The 18,314-nt window shown below is 38.9% G+C and overlaps 1 protein-coding gene across 1 annotated transcript in view; it reads right to left on the reverse strand.

Moving 5' to 3' along the window:
* The window catches only part of LOC127633154 (ankyrin-3-like), a 138,930-nt gene extending 124,610 nt beyond the window's left edge, over positions 1–14,320 (reverse strand). Inside the window, exon 1 of the mRNA XM_052112036.1 lies at positions 14,180–14,320. Within this exon, the coding sequence (XP_051967996.1) occupies positions 14,180–14,290 (111 nt within the window). The 5' untranslated portion in view covers positions 14,291–14,320. The remainder of the gene's footprint in view (positions 1–14,179) is intronic.
* Between the last annotated feature and the right edge of the window lie 3,994 nt (positions 14,321–18,314).

Here is an 18,314-nt window from a genome sequence, read left to right on the forward strand (position 1 = left end):
AACAACATTGCTGAACTGAAAGTGGTGGCCCAAACATATGACGGTGCAGCAGTGATGAGTGGATCTGTTCGAGGAGTGCAAGCTCGTTTCCGGGAAAAGCATCCAGAGGCTGTCTATGTGCATTGCTTTGCACATGACCTAAACCTGGTCCTTTGCCATACTTGCAAGGCCATTCCTGAAGCCAGTGATTTTTTTGATCTGCTTGAGAACCTCTACTCTTTTTACAGTGTGTCTATAGTCAACCATGATCAGTTTGCTGCCATTCAGAAAGAGCTCCATATTGAACAGGGAGAGCTTGCACAAATATCAAACACCCGATGGTCATGTCAGTTGCGCTCTGTTAATGCACTCCTGAAGAATTTTCCTGCCGTCATGAAATCCCTTCAGATGATCAAAACACCAACAGCACTGGGTCTGCTTTTAAAAATATCTAAACTCCCTGTGGTCTACCTGTTGGTTGTGTTCAAAAAGTTGCTTGGCATCACTGAAGGGTTTCACAAGGTTCTTCAGAAAGAAACCATTGACTTGGCACAGGCAGTGCACTACAAAAATGCTGTCCATGACACCCTGGTCAGCCAGCGAACTACACAAGTGGCTGAAGACATCTATGCCATGACAAAGACAACATGTGAGGAGAACAACATCCAGGAGCCCTCTTTCGGTCCAAGAAGGAAACAGAAGAGGATGGAAGACTTTGTTGTGGAAGTCTCCTGTGGATCCAGCTCAGACCTGCTCAGTAATTCAGAACATCTCAAGCAGAGGCTTTTCTATCCTTGCATCGATCGAATGACATATGAGCTAGGAAATCGTTTTTCCAGTGTTGGGAAAGAGGTCATGATTGGCATTCAAGCATGTCACCCAGCCTCTGATACCTTACTGTGCATGCAGTCTCTAGAGAAACTGGCCTCACATTACAACATTCAACTAGTTCCAGAAGAGGTCTTGGTGGCAAAAAGCTTTTTGAGCAGGAAAGGGCCAGAAGCCATCCCAGACATTCTGAGTGTGTTCAAGATCCTTGATCCCATGATGTTCCCATCATTGAAGATGATCTTTCAGGTGGCCATTACCATTCCAGTCAGTAGCTGCAGCTGTGAGAGATCGTTTAGTGCTCTTCGCCGACTACATACTTGGTTGAGGCGCACCATGGACCAGCAGAGAATCAATGATCTGGCAGTGTTGTCCATTGAGAGAGAGTTGATTGGAGGCCTTGATAATGACAAAGTGATTGACACATTCGCCCAACTGAAATCAAGACGCCACACCCTTATGCTTCCTCCCCAGAAAAAATAGAAGTGGCCCCCCCAACAACACACACATCCCGAGGAATGGACGCTCCCCGAAACTGACGCTGGACACATTGCACCTTTCCCCGAAACCCCAGTTCCCTACTCCCAGAGGAATGGACGCTGGATACAGTCCCCCTCTTCCCTATTATTTATGTTTATAGCTATGTTATTTAAATGTATATAGTTCTCTTTACAAACCTATACAGAGTGCCTGTGTTTACTGTCTGTTGAATGCCCTCTTTACTGGACCTGCACTGTCTATAGTTCCTTTTCCAGACTTATACAAGCAGACTGTTGGAGTGATTTATGTGTGTGTGTGTGTGTGTGTGTATAGATAGATAGATAAATAGATATAGATAAATATAGAAAGATAAATATCTATATACACATTATATATATAGTTTTATATTCATTTTTTTAAATATTATTTAATATTCATGTATTATTTATTTGTGTTTCTGTGAATAGCTGTTACAGTTCTACAAATAAAGCATTCTATCTTTTACCTATCATTTAAAATGCTAAAAAATGCACCTGAATGCAGGAAATGAAGTGTTTAATGGCCAACATTTCCTGGGGAGGTCCCCAGACCCCCATTTATATTATTATTGCTTATTATTATGTGCCTATGAGTAGAAGAAGTAGTTACCAAAAGCGGGCGGGCGGGCGGGCGGGGGTGGGTGGTGGGGACTGGGCTAAGCCCCCAATGTATCAAGATCCTAGCAACGCCCCTGGATTGGGCTGAGTGGACCGATAATTGATTCAGTTAAAAATGTCAGTATCAGAGCAATACAGGTCGAGTTATCACATCGGTGCATCCCTACTTTAAAATACAAGTGAATGCTATCGCTGCAAAAAAGGATCTTTGTCTAATTACACAGCTCTTTGTAATTAGAGCTCTCTCAAAACTTTGAACACATTAACATTTAAGAAAACAACTTTTTCTGGGGTTGTGCGCAAAGCTCTCAAACATCACATAAATGCAAATGCAGTCGTTTAAGGGATTATAGGTTGTTAAGAGAAAGCATTGTATCACACATGATTTATTTTAGAGAACACTGCATTTGTGTCTTTATGTTAATGCATAAGTGGCATTTATATGTTTTTGAAGAGTGCACATGTACGTATGCTCAAGTGCGTTGAGGGAACACCGAACTCTGATATAGATGGAAACCCATCTGTATATGTTGCAATACACAGTGCATGCAGCTTTCCTGTCTTCAGCAGCTTTCTCGCATTAAATGGCTTTCTGGTATACGTGTAAATGAGGTTTTGTAATTTAATATTGGCTGAGTTATTACTCCACCCCCTGCATTACATAATTAACAACAGATCTATTTTGTTGAACCAACATGGTTTGAATGATGGATGTGCGACAGGGTTACTATGGTTTCGGGAAACAGTCATGATTAGCTATGATGTAACATACTGTGGTGGTAAGTAGTGTTACGTCTTTGTTGGGAAATGCACCCCAGAACAGAAGTATGAAATTCATTGCATTTCACAGCTCTAATTTAAGAGGTTCCAAGCATGTATTAAAGACTCCTCCAGATACAAAGCTTTTGCTATTAAAACCAACCTCCATACTTGGTTCAATCAATTCAGTGCAAACCAATCAGCACTTGTATATTTTGTGTTTGCTACTGAATTAAACTGAATAAAAATATGTTCCAAATTCCCCAAAAAATTATTCCACAACCAATTCCAACATTCAGCAATAATGTCAAATGAAAGAAGGTGTCAGATACTGTAAACAGAGCTCGTGTCTGGCATGTTTACCTTCAGGATATATATTTGAGTGAGATATGTAATACATTTTGCCTCAAAACCATAGCTGGGTGTGTGTGGTAAAGAAATTGCTTGTGTTGTCACAGATGGACGTGTCATGGTTCACCTATATAATATACGAATATTCAGTGCAGATAGAGACAAATAAATGTATTTTAGTGCAAACATCACAAAACCACTGCAAATGCGAAGAGCCAATTTTGCACTCATTAGTAGATTAAAGATGCACACAGTATGGAAAGTGCAGGACCTTTTATGAGGAAACAGTGATGCCTATAGCAGTGGTGTAATGAGAGGATTTGGACGCTCTCTCGGGACACCACGGGCAGGCAGAGTTATTTCTGCACTCTCTGTACAGGGAAAAGTGGAGCTTACACCTGTCATTCACACACACGTTCTGACTGGGACACCAATTAGACCAATGGCCCTGTTCTCTGTTCCATCATTCTGAGGTACCTCACAGCAAGAGAGATGGCATCACTCTGACTGACATGGGAAGAAAAACCCTGCTGAAAACATTAGCATGGAATTTACATGCTGGTCCGGGCTGGTTTATGCTAGTTTTATACTGGTCTACCTGTTGGACCAGCAGAGCTGTGTGCCAAAGGTGTTGCTGGTTAACCTTGTTAAGATGCCAGGTGGGTACACCAGCAAACTGTACTAGAGACCTGCATCGAAAACACAACATGCTGGTGACCAGCCATGCTTGGCTTTGTAGCATGGAACAGTGATAGTTTTTATTTGAATTGTTAAAAAATGTCACTGTTAGACATGATGCGTCAGGTTTGATATCAATTATATATTTTTTAACAAAGTTAGAAAACATTTGAAAACTACAAATAGAAACTAGACAAGGTTAGTGAATTTAAACACGGGATATAGAGATTAGACTAGGTTAACAAACTTTTGAACACTATATAGAGAGACTAGAAAAGGGAAGCGGATCTTTGAACACTTGATAGAGAGACTTGACCTGGTGAGCAAACCCTTAAACAGAAGATATAGAGACTAGATCATTTTAATGTGGGATATAGAGAATAGACTAGGTCAGCGGACCTTTGTACACTAGATAGAGAGGTTAGACTAGGATAGCAAACATTTTAACTCTCTATATAGAGACTTGGCTAGGTTGGTGAACCTTTTGACTCCAGATATGGAGCTATAAAGACTAAACTAGGTTAGCAAACTTTAGAACACTAGATATAGAGACTAGACTACAGGTTAGCAAACCCCTGAACACTAGATAGAGTCTAGACTAGGGTTAGAGAAACTTTAAACTATATAGAGAGACACATTTTTTTAACACTATCCGTATACATATATAGAGAGAGACTAGGCTAGGTTGGCAAACCTGTTGACACTAGAAATAGAGATGTAGATAGTAGGTAAGCGAACCTTTGAAAACTAGAAAGACAGACTAGACAAGTCTAGCGAACCTTTGAATGCTAGCTATAGAGACTAGATTAGGTTAGCGTTCATTTGAATGTGAGATATAGAGACTAGACTAGGTTAGCAAACATTTTAACCCAAGATAGAGAGACTAGACTAGGTTAGCAAACCTTTGAACACCAGATATAGAGACTAGAATAGGTTAGAACTAGGGCAGTCGATTTAACACGTTAATTCAGTGCGATTAATATTATAAAAATCTGGGGTATTGCGATTATATCGCAATACCCCAGGACTGTAATAAGGAAGATTCCTGAGAAATACATGCTTGTACTAGCACCTGTTTACTCCAGGCAGTCATTGAAATTTCAGCTGTGTGGCAACGCACAGTTTATACAGTGAACAAAACAACTCTTTAGCAGCAGCACAACACAAACATGCATTACGTTATTGCGTTCTAAACACTTGATCGAGTGCAAATTAGAACAAAGGGATCTCAAGATTTGTTCTAAATATTAAACTATATTTAACTTGACACAGTGACCTAAACATTTTATGTTTATGACACAACACACCCGAGACAAGCATGTCTGACGCAGGGGTACATTTACTGGTCCTTAAACAAGCCCTCATAATAAATCTCAAACTGATTGACAAATTCACTTGTGTAATGGATTGCTGTGAACTGTGTACCTATGATTGACTTATGATCAATAATATGGTAGTAAACAATACATTGTATTCTAAAGCCGCTTTTTGTATTGTCTTATCAATGATTAACTCTTCTGCTACAAGAATGTAATGCATTTTAATTATCTGAATATTTTTTATGATATATATATATATATATATATATATATATATATATATATATATATATAATTGTTAAATATTTAAAGATAACGTATAATGTATAATTATATATTGATATAAATATGTATAATCATTATATATTGAATTATTGTTATATGAGGGCTTTCTCCAAATATTTGTATATGCGATTAAATGCGATTAATCGCGATTAATTAATCGGGACACCATGTAATTAATTTCATTAAAAAATGTATCGATTGACAGCCCGAATATTTTTTTATATATATTTAAAGATAACTATGTATAATTATTTCATCATTAAATATTGAATTATTATTATATGAGGGGCTTTCTCAGCAAATATTTTTAGATGGGATTAATCGCGATTAATTAATTTGATTATAAATGTTTATCGATTGACAGCCCTAGTTAGAACACTAAATAGAATCTAGACAAGGGTAGCGAAACTTGAGTGACTAGACTAAACTTTTAACAGTAAATATAGAGACTAGGTTAGCAAACCATTTGACATTAGATATAGAGATATAGAGACCAGACTAGGTTAGCGAACCTTTGAACACTGGAAATAGAGATTAGACTTGGCTAGCGAACATTTGAATGATAGCTATAGAGACAAAATTATATTAGTGAAACTTGTATCATGATATATAGAGACTAGACTAGTTTAGCTACCTTTGAACACTAGATACAGATATAAAATCAAACAGGAGGGAATGCATTTTACATGAGTAAGAACATGGCAGCTGTTTCATAATATTAGTAAGTGTAATGCACTGTCTATTAGGAGGGCCTACACTGGCACAGCTCATTATTTTCTGAGAAGCCTGATATGATGAAAAGCACACCAGAGCAAGAAGAGAAAATAAGGGCAATCTCTCTCCCTCTCTGTGTAATGTTTGTGGAGCTCAGCAGTGAGTGGGCTGCTCTCAGGAGCACTGGAGAACAATGCCTTGCAGTAGTGAGAAGCTTGTGCTGTCCATAAAACCACACTGATCTCCAATGACGGATAAACGCAACAAAACAGCATCTGACTGAACGGCGGCTCTATGCATACCCTGAGATTAAATCCTGCAGATGCCCCTGTCTACAATGTTGTCCAAAAGTCTGAGGTCACTAGTAAAAACATTTTAAAATGCTTATACTCCTACACACTTCTTCTTAAAGGTCCTCTTTGGTATAGTCTTTCTTTCTATTGGGCTAAGAAATGAGGGGCCCACCCATAAAAATGTTGTCCTGGGCCCTGTGAATTTTAGGCACAGCCATTGGTAAGGCTCATATATTCATATTACTGTAGCTATAGGCTAATAATATGTAGCTAATCATTTTGATTACATTTCAGCTGTAATTATGAGCTGGAACACCCAGTGCCACCTCAAAACCTAATCACTGTTTATATACCAACAAACACCAGCAACATTTCATTTCCTGTAGACAACAACCTCTGATTAAACTCTGATGTTGAGGCTAAGATCTATGTGTTTGTGACAGCACTGGGAGATGAATCTTTAGTCTTTGATTTACCTGTGTGATGTGTTTTATGCTGCGTCAACTCTCTCTCGTTTTGTGAAGCTGTGTGAAGCTGGGACAGCCTCCAACTCGCTCTGTTTTATAATCTCTCTCTTCTCTCTTCATTCCTATTTCAGACTTAACCCCATTTTTATGTCTGTCTATACATCCTTTTCCACTGTGTAATGTTGTATCTTTGGTTATTCTTGGCTGAGCATACTACCATACTACTCCTATTATTTCTGTAGTGCATACTATGTACACTGAACACAGTATACACATTTTCAGAATACCTGGAATTAGGGTTGCATGATATTGAGAAAAAGTGCGATAAGGATAAGTTGTTGGATAATGTGATATGCAATATGATAATCCTATGATGACGTCATAGAAGCATGTGGAACATCAGAAGCCCCACCACCCAATTACACTGAAGTTTATTGAGAAAAAATAGACCTTATTGACACTACCATGTTTAGAATTCAACTAAAAACGGCCATTACAAAAGGCCAAGATGATTAAAATATTGGTAAATTATTATAATTAAACTTCATTATTTTCCAAAGGTGAAGAAACGTTGATCTTTCCAGCTCCAATTACAGACTGAATGAATGAATGAGGAATAAAATGGAGAAAATCAGTATTAGGTGACAGAGCATCCCATCAGCCCTGGGGGAAAGAAAAGCGAGGGGGGACAGATGCCCTGAGGGACCCCCGTTGCCCTCTCCTCAAACAATGGAAGGAAAGCAAGGAGGAGACTGTGATAAGTGAGTCTGGCCCTTAATAAGTGACACGGGATTAATGGAGCAGCTTGGTATATTTGCTTAAATAAGATGGGGGGTGATGAGACTGCTGGTGGCACCATGTGTGCATATGCACAAACCCCATCCCCCTTTAAAACATGTGCATTTAGTAATGCATGGAAGGAAACAATATTGGCCCTTAACCCACCCATATTAACAAAGGATAAAGGGGTAAGGGGGGGCAGGGGTGGAAGAGGATAAGAAGGGGTCGGGGTGAAGGACACTCCTTTTAAAATTAATTAACAGGAATGGGTTAATGTTTTTGTGCCGGTGGCAAAATCGACTGCCTCAAATTGCCACTCTTTTTTATATAAATTGAAGAAATCATGCTTCTGAAATTGTTAGTATTAAGGTTAGACTTGTCCTTCTGTTTGTAGAAAAGCAAAAATCGTGTTAACAGTAATTCACTTACAATGGAAATCCAGTGGGCAGGCATTGTACAAGTCAAGTCATTTTTTTTTGTATAGAGTTTTTCACAACACACATCGTTTCAAAGCGGCTTTACAGGAAACATTTTGTTTACAACCGTAAACAAAAGTACTCTATAGCCACTACAGTATAGAATTAAATATTACATGTGTTAACATGGCATTAGTGTAATAAAATTCCTTACTAACCTTATTTGTGCCAAGTTACATACAATTTGTCAGCTTCTGTACTGGCCATGTAAAACCGACAAACAAGTAACATAGAAAAAAATCTACCCACAGAAAACTCTACTGCTAGGAAAGTAGTCCCACAGCTTAAAAGATGATTTTCGACAACTTCACAACTAAAATAACACATATTTTTGTATGGAAGTATGTATATACTTGCTTTAACAAAATAATAAGGTTCACATTTTTGCTTTAAACTCTCTGGAATGTCTTGCCCCATAGACTTCCATTGTAAGTATATTACTGTACTCATGTTTTTACAAACTCAGCGGTGGCCTTTGCATATGGCAGAGTGTAGCAGTTGTCATACCCTAGCATGCAGACAAAACCGGGAAAATATATACCTCATTAACATGCAGTTTGCTCGTCACTTCATTCTGTGTCGGCCTCGTTTCCCCAAAGCATTATAAGCCCAGTTATATAATAGAAATGACTGTACGAATTATCTTAGAATTATGGGCTGTTTCCCAAAGGCATCGTAATTTAAGTACTTGAAAATGGTCATAGATCTAGTGTTCCGGAGTAAGGATGCAGTCACCTGACAATCGCAAAATTACATCTCATTCAATGTATGCACAACGTGACCATGAATATTTAATTTAATTTATATTTGAATAGAATATAATTATACAGGTCCACTTACAGCCGTGACCAAAAGTATTGGCAGTGACATCAATTTTGTGTTTCGCAAAGTTTTCTGCTTCAGTTGTTGTGGTGTTGAATCACATTGTTTCTAGATTATTGTGCAGAGTGATCAGTTGCATTTTAAATAATTGCAAAACGCTTCATTGGCCAAAAACATTAACACAAAAAATATCACAAAAAATCAAATAACACTGTTTTTTGGCCCTTGCACAAATTACCAGCCAACCTCATTTCACTAATCATATCAGCAGCACCTAGGAAAGTGTGAACGAGTACTAGTCAGGTGAAATCACTCTTATCATTCTGATTGGATTATAAGAGCAGACTGACTGCTATAAAAGGAGGGAAGAAGTGCTTCCAATCATTGTGTTCTTGTTCGCAATGGTTACCTCTAAAGAAAGACAGTGCAGCTATCATCGCTTTGCATCAAAATTGACTCACATGCAAGGAAATTGCTGCAAAGAATATTGCACCTGAAAGAACCATTTAACGGATCATCAAGAACTTCAAGGAGAGAGGTTCAACTGCAGTGAAGAAGGCATCAGGACATCTCAGATTGACAGCAAGCACCAGGACCGTCTCCCCCTGAGGAGTTAGCTACGGAATCGTGTCACCACCAGTGCAGAGCTTGCTCAACATTGGCATCAGGTTGGTGCGAGTGCATCTGCACGCACAGTGAGGTGAAGACTTTTGGACAATGGCCTGATGTCAAGATGGACAGCAAAAAAACATCAAGGACAGACTGAAATTCTGCAGGAAGTACAAGGATCGGACAGCAGAAGGCTGGTGCAAATATTCTCTAAAGAAGCCCCCTTCCGATTATATAGGCAACTCCCCGGATCTTAATCCCATAGAGAACCTGTGGTCAATCCTCAAAAGGCGAGTGGACTACAAATCTACAAATACTGAAGCAGCAACCTTTGCAAAACACAAAATGTATGTCACTGCCAATACTTTTGGCCACAGCTGTATATCAATTTACCTACATGTTGGTTGGTGCAGCTATCCTTATGAGGACTTTCCATAGACATAATTATATATAATACTGTATGAACAATAGATTCTATCCTCTAACCCTAACCCTAACCTAACCTTTACATTTTCAAAAAAACATTGTTTAGTATGTTTTTTAAGCTATTTAAATGATGGGGACACTAGAAATATCCACATAAACCACATTAATAGCATAATACCCTTGTAATTACAATTTATATCCTTAAAAAAAGTCCTTGTAAACCACACACACAAATAAGTTAAAAATGGCATTTATCTACCTGCCTGAAAGGGAATATTGGTTCTGAAATCAAGTATTTGCTTTTGGGTGGGCTTAAAATACACAATAATACAACCAGAACCAGAAATAAGGAAAATCCAAACGTGACTATTTAATGCAAACAGGCAGTCATCCTGCTGCCAAAGTGTTTGTTTTCATTTGTTTAAGCCAAGGATGAAAGTGAAGGGCTGCCAACAGCCCAAAGCAGCAGACTGGAGTATGGATTTTTCCTTTTTTTTTTTTTGCCTGCATGCTTCAACTGAGTATTGAGTAGGACACCCGATACACTGGCAAAGGCATTCACGCATAACCCCTCATCATCTACAGTGATGTCAGCATCCGGGACAGGTAAAAGCCTGAAGCCCATGAGATCCCGGTAACTCTATAGGTGCATCAGTTCAACCAACAGTTGAGCAAAAACAATCCAACAGGTACATTTGTAAAACCGAAAATAGTTGTTTAAAATGCAAAATATAGAATTAATGTAGAATTTAAGTTAGGTGTCTGGCTAAAAGATATCTACACTCAACACAAAAATTGACATTTCGCAAATCAAATCAAATGTGAAGCAATCATCACTATTACTATTGCTCATACTTCAACTATTGGACAAAATAAACTTCAGTGAATAACTTATCACTCACAATGTGTTCTACAGACATGAATATATGTGGCTCAAATACCTCAAATATGTGGCTTGTTGTCCATACAAAACATCAAGTAACTGCATAGCAACATGCTAAAACTCAGGACACTTTAGCAACTGTAGCAATGCCCTGGCAACCACCCAAAACACCCTATAAAAAGTCCAAGGCTAAAACACACTAAACTCTCAAAACAGCTTAGCAACCTCATAGCAATGCCCTGGCAACCACCCACAGCACCCTAAGAACCACATAGCAACAGGCCAAACCTCAGAATACCAACACAGCCATTTAGCAATGCTCTGGAAACCGCCCACAACACCCTAAAAAACATAGTACATGAGGCACCAATAACACAAGCTACCAAAACACCCTAGCAACCACAAAGTAAAATGCTAAAAGTCTCAGGACACTTTAGCAACCACCCATAAATCCCTAACAATTGCATAGTAACATGATAGAAACACTCAGAACATCTCAATAACAAGTTAGCAATGACCAGGTAACCACCAAAAACACACAATACTTAACACTCACTACTAAATTACACCAAAAAAAACCCTCTAAGCACCTTAGCAACAATATAGCAACACCCTGACAACTACCAAAACCCTCTATCATGGTAATGGCTAGTTTTGCATTGGCAAATAAATAACACACATTTTGATCAGGAAATGTAATTCTAATCAATGTGTATGATCAGAGACTAAGCTCATTGTAAATGCAGATCCATAAACAGCCCACTGGGCTAATGAACGAGTTCAGTCCAGTGGTGAACAAGTGCATTGGCTCACAGTTCTCCTCTCGAGAACCCCACACATCTTCATGCAATCAACAGCCCAGCATCATCTCTCCTTGACCACAGCTATACTGGGAGTATTTTTCCTCCCGCTCAGGTATTGATACCCTGAGTGAATGTTTACCGTCAGCACTGTCTTACACCATTATCACAGCTTCAGGACCATGGAGAGGTACATTCCGTGTTGCAGTGAACCACATAGACCACAACTAGATTTTTTGAAGGACTCTGTGAGTGGAGCTTGCCTTCAAAACCCATCAACACGATTATAGGGTGTAGTTGGTGGTTGCCAGGAAATTGCAGTGTGGTTGCTAAAGTGTTTTGTGTGCTTGCTTGGTGGCTGCTTACTGGCCAAAGTCAAAAACACACAAACTTCTGATGAAATCAAAGCGTGATACTCATACAAGCAACGAGACATTCTTGAGTATGTTCTTAAGATTAACAGTATCTACAACAGTCTGAAATGTCATATCACTATAACTATAATTATTACTCTACCATTCACAGTGTTATTACTATGGGGCAATGAGGGATGAACTCAGTAGATGTTTTGACCTTGTAGGCCATTAGAATGTGAATCAGCTCTTCTGAGTCAATGGCTTGCAAAAAGTTCTTGAGAGTATATTTTCATCCACACACCCCACACGCACGCACGCATGCACACACACACACACACGCACACACACACAAATAGAATATAATTATAAAGGTCCACTTATAACAATTAACCTACAGGTTGGGTGGTGCAGCTATCCTTATGAGGACCCCCCCCCCCACACACACACACACAAACATCAATGACAGAGGTCAATTGGAGTCAACGTTTTAGACCTCACAGTGAAATCAGAAAGAGCAGGACTAATGTTCTTTAACTAAAATCAGTCTGTGGTTTCCGAAATTCAAAACACGGCACCTTGGCCAAAACGGTAAGTGTTGTTGGGCAAATGGGCTAGTGTGAATTCTATTTTCAAGGTGAAACATCCATGGTGGGGCACCAAAAGCCAGTTGTTTTTAGCTGTACAATGAAGAGGATTGTGTATTTATCAAATGTACCACCCTACCCAAACCTAAGCCTCACCATCAGTGGAGTAAAAATGAAATGTTAGAGAGAAAAATGCAACCTCCAAATCGTGCTCATCATTGATTATGCAAACACAATTTCTCCTGGTTTCAACATGGGATCTTTACCGCTTCTGAAGTTAAACATGCTGGAGCCGATGCAAAAAAATCTGATAGGAGATCGGGATAATGTGGCCAATCCTAGAGAACTGGAGCTCTTGGAAAATATATGTCAACTTCCTGTGTGATCATGTTGCCCATGAGACCAAACCTGGCTTGTTAACAGTACATGCAACTACTCTGATATTTATCTTAAATATTCTTAACCATACCAACAGATACTGTACTGTATTAACATAGTACTGATAATACTCCGAAGGGGGGAACGTGTCCTTAGCGAGGGCTTTGTGCATGAACAAATGCAACTCTTTTGTTCCTCTTCTGGAAGTATTTCAACTACAGTCACAAGCCATCATAAATCAAGAAAATGCCTATAGCGGTCTCCGTAACTCCTAAATAAATCATGGGACCCTCAGACAGCATGTATACAGACATTTCCTAACCTTTGTGGAAACTAAAGCATTTCAGATCCATTTTTGGTCAATTTTATGGGAAGCAGCACAAATCTATGCATGCTATGAGAGATACAAGCAGATGTGTATGCAGATAGGTAGGATAGATGCTGAACTGTGACTAATGGGATAGGTTGATGTGGGTTTGTAATGGGATTGAGGCTGGCTAGGATGGGACAGTGGTGGGGGGTTGTTAATCTTTCATAAAGACCGTGGGAGGGAGTTCGTGAGACCCTGGGGGTCTGGATGCATCCAGAGCCTGCGATAAAAATGACACCAATCATGCATCTGCACGGAGAGTGAATCCCCACCATTGATCAAAGACAAAAACACAGTCACCCACCCACATGTCAAAAAAGCCCAACCGCTGCTCTTATGTTATTGCTTTAAATACAGTATATACTGATTACAACACGATGTGCCGATTAAAACCTGGTCAGGTCTTTTAAGTCAAATATCTAACTATAAGCTCTTTATGGCATTAAAAAAAACACCATACTTTTGACCTAACCAGGGATGAGATACATCAATAATATATGGTTAAAATGGTAAAATGTGAGAAGCTGCCCTTAAATAACTAGTGTGTCAATGTTCAAGTGTGTATTCTGCATTGTTGCTTTCTTCCTTCTTTGTGAGGCACATGTTTGTCCTATAAACTAGGTTATCCTGCCTATACAGGATGCACTGTAGTCTAACATCCAGCCACTTCAAACAGCCTGCAAAAGCCTAATATTTCTTGCTTTTAATTTCCTAAACAATTTCCAGTTCCTTCCATTATGACCCTCAAACAAAAGTGTATATGACACCCCAGACCTTTGCGATTCTTCTAGACAGCCAACCCAACACGCAAGCATGATTGCCACAATCAAAACCTTCATAAAAACAGCAAAAGGTGGCAGCTTTGAAAGTCTTAACCTATGTGTACCTTTTTCTTTGGATCCCGGGATTTTTTTTTTGTCTTTTTCTTCTTATCTTCCTCTGCGGCTGTAAGTTCTAAATCCGCTTTTTTCTTCAGCTGGGACGCGGCGTGTGCCATAACGCAAGGCTCAAGTGAGATATTCTTTTAGAAAGTGAGGTTTCTCCCACCTCCAAAGAAAGATTCAGCCGTATCCCTAAATATGCATGCACAAAGGCTTCAGGAAAAAATGTCTTTACTCTCAGGCACCCTCTGGAGAAAAAAAGAGGTGTTTCAAGGACATGGGGCTTTCCGTTTGGGGCTTTTCTTCCAGTTCCTTCTAGCCCTACCTGAATCCATCCCTTCTGTGCAGTCACGCAGGACGGAGCACAGCGGAGAGAGGGATGGAAAGAGAGAAAGAAATAGGGTGGAAGGGAGCTGGGACAGAGAATATCATGCGCGTATCCTTCTCCACCAGCTGGATGTCTCTAAGTGCGGGGAGGATTGGGGGGGGGTCGATGCTGATTAACATGACCTCACATACGTACACACACACACAAACATATTCACACGGATGAGGGGAAGTGTGTGTGGGTGGGGGGTGTTGTCTGTACTGAATCATCATTGCCATCTTGAGTCTTCTCGTGATGCAGAGCAAATTGTTTTATGTGGAAATGATCCTTGTGTGGTTGATCTCAACAATCACGCTGCAAAAAATTGTTTGCTTAGTAAGCATTTTTGTATTCTGTATAATTGTATTCTGTATTGCATGTTGTATTAGGATCCAATGTTATTTAACTGCTGCAATGCTGCATGAATAGAAACCAAGTGACCAACGATTGACACCGTCATGTCATGTTGCTTGCTGCTTATCGTAGCAGGTTATGAAGAAAATGTATACATTTTTTTGCTTTTATCTAAAAGCTTCATAAGGACATGCCTAATTAAGACATAGTGTAAACCTAAAAAAATAGTGTTAAATTTTTGCTTAAAATGGAAAAAACATAATTGCCAACATAGAGATAAACGCTCTGCTCTAAAACCTACGCTACTTTTCTTACTCAGTATTTTTCATGTTTTCTAGTAAAACTATGAAGACAATCTTTTTTTTTGGCATTCTCCCCTTTTTCTCCCAATTGGAATGTCCAATTCCCAAAGCGCTCTAAGTCTTCGTGGTGGCATAGTGACTCAGCTGCCTCCGCGTCTAAGACCGTCAACCCGCGCATCTTATCCTGTGGCTCGTTGAGCACGTTACCACTGATTACAAAGTTATTAGATACTGTAATCTAAAAGTAGTGTCTTCTTCTTTTGGCTGCTCCTGTTAGGGCAAGGGTGGGGAACCCTGCTCTTGGAGGGCCACTGTCCTGCAGAGTTTAGCTCCAACCCTAATCAGACAAACCTGAGGACACTTGTCATGGTCTTGATTACTTGAAAAATGTAAGGGCAGGTGTGTTTGATTAGGGTTGGAGCAAAACTCTGCAGGACAGTGGCCCTCCAAGAGCAGGGTTCACCCCTGTGTTAGGGGTCACCACAATGGATCATCCGTGATCCGCAGATTTGACTTGGCACAGGTTTAATGCCGGATGCCCTTCCTGATGCAACCCCCAGTTGCTAGGGAACTCCCCAGTTGCTAGGGAACTTGTGGAGGAAACTGGATCACCAGGAGGAAACCCACAGAAACACGCAGCAAACTCCACACAAAAAAGCTCCCCTTCAGCCGGGACTCGAACCACAGATCTTCTTTGGGTAATTTGGGTTACACATACAATATTATATATTCATTAATATGTACGTGCAAACTGTGGGTATATTTATAGAAAGATTTGGGAGGTCCATGTTAATGAAGTGGTACAAAACTGAATTATTTTTTATGAAAAATATATAATTGCCCTTAAAGGTGCACTCAGTAACTTCTTGTTTGTGCCATCTTGGACTCACAGTGACACCTAGTGGTGTGGATGCAGAATTATTCAGAATCAACAGTTTTCAGATACAGATGCCATTGTAGAAATTCACTATTTACAAACAGCCATGATTCATTTAATACCAGAGTGAAAGTGTCCAATAGCAAGAAGGTTACTAAGAAAAAGCAGGTAGTATTTAGCTGGTCATGTGATTCTAAAATGGCAGCCCCATGAGTGTGCCCCTGCCCCATGAAGAATACAAAAGCTTTTATAAGGTTACTGATATGACTGATATAACATGAGTCCTCATCTCATGATTTTAGACATATGTTTCAAAATCACAAATAGTTTATTTAGGATTAAAACTTTTTTAATGGGGAAAAAAAAACTGAGTGCACCTTGAAATCAGTTGAGTTGTCCTGTGTGGGGTGCTGCTTGTGTGGCACGTGGTGTTGCTGCCAATGTAAATCCTTCACTTATGAGGTTCCATCTTTCTGGCAGCTGCCTATGTGGGCAGCAGACAGCGAGGCTGCTCACTAGGTTTTTAAAACAGACCCATATTCTCTGAAAACAATTATCTTCTTAATATCTTAAAATAACTTGGCTTCTCGAATAAATGTATCTTGTTTTAAAGGTGTTTAGATATTACTTAAAAAATACTAAAATTACTAAAAGAAAATGATTTTACAGTGCGGGCTCCATGGAGATCAGTAATATGATCAGATCAACTGTAATATGATCCATTTTTGTTTTTCACCTTATTCTAATGAATAAGAAAAGAAAACAAGAGCATATGATGCAAGATAAGAACCTTCCTCCAGTTGATAATTTCATTTTATGGACATGAACGCTGTATGTGTTATGTTTTCACACTGTTCACATGTTCCCGCTATGTTCTGAGCACCACCTGAGCCCATACATGGGAACTGCAGTCGCTGAATATTAATGAAGCAACAGAGGGTGGGCTGCCGGCTTCTGATTGGATGAGTGAAGAAGAGCTGGTCTACCATTGGATGAAGAGCACAGAGAGCGGAAGAGAGACTTGAAACTCCAGCCAACACCAAGCGAAAGCACATGAACTCTGTATCTCTGCCAGTATAACATTTCAGAGAAAAATTGCAGTTCGTTGCTGGGCAAATGTCATCTTTGTCGCATGTCCCTCCATCTGTTCCTTACATAGACTGAATAAGAGCAGACCGTTTTTTGACAAACAGACAGGGAGATTAGCTCACTTTTTGCAGCTCACATGCGAATATATTTTAAATAATTAAATCACTGATTACATCCATACAGTATATTAACAATTTCTGAAGAAAGACCGCATAGGCTTTTAATGAGGATTTAAGGGCAGAGAAGGAATCTTTAGGGGAGCAATTTTGGGTGCTTAAAATTTTCTAGTTTAAAGTAATTGGCTTTAATAAGCTTCAATTGGGGCTTAGAATAAAGCGAGTCATTTTAATGCTATCCTTGATGTAGAACTTCTCTATCCACTGTATAATTATAATAGACTTATTAGATATGTAGTAGAAGGTCTTAAAGAGATTACATTGAGAGTTTCAATAATTTGTGATAAAATATTGACCATTAGTTTCAAAAGCAGATCACAAAGCGTTGGAGTATGAGTGCTTAAAGGAACAGTTCTCCCAAAATGTTTAAATTCTGCTATCATTGTCCTCTTATCTTTTATAATCATATGGAACACAACAGGAGATAATTTAATGAAGATCCCTCTGCGTCTTTTCAATACAATGCCAGTGGGTAGTGCCTCACTTTAAAGCTTAAAAAAAGAACTTGAAGGTATTATAAAATAATCCATATGGCTCATGCTTCAAATAGTCTTTTTTTTTGTCTGTATTTATTAAATTAGTAAAAAATGCAATTCACACAAAATAATTAGTTTAACACATCACTTCTATGATGAACATGTTTTCAATAAGAGTCGGGATATTTTTCTGATGCTTAAAGTCAAAAACGTAACGTAACCGTCTGAAGAAAGTTAAAAAAGTCACATTTAAAGCTGGAATTCTTACAAAATAAATTTTGGCATGAGTTGTGCAGATTAATCTATTAATAATCTATTTATTAAAAAAAAAAAAAATCTTTTAAAAAATGTTAAAATCACCAAATCAAAGTAATTTGGTGTGGGCTCCATGTATTTGACCAAAATAAATAAATAAATAAATAAACAGAAATCAGAGAGGACCCCTGTAGAGCTTCATTATTTTGTCATATTGTTAAATTACAATTTTCTTTAAATTAAA

Source organism: Xyrauchen texanus, chromosome 40 (assembly GCF_025860055.1).
Source record: "Xyrauchen texanus isolate HMW12.3.18 chromosome 40, RBS_HiC_50CHRs, whole genome shotgun sequence".
NCBI lineage: Eukaryota > Metazoa > Chordata > Actinopteri > Cypriniformes > Catostomidae > Xyrauchen > Xyrauchen texanus.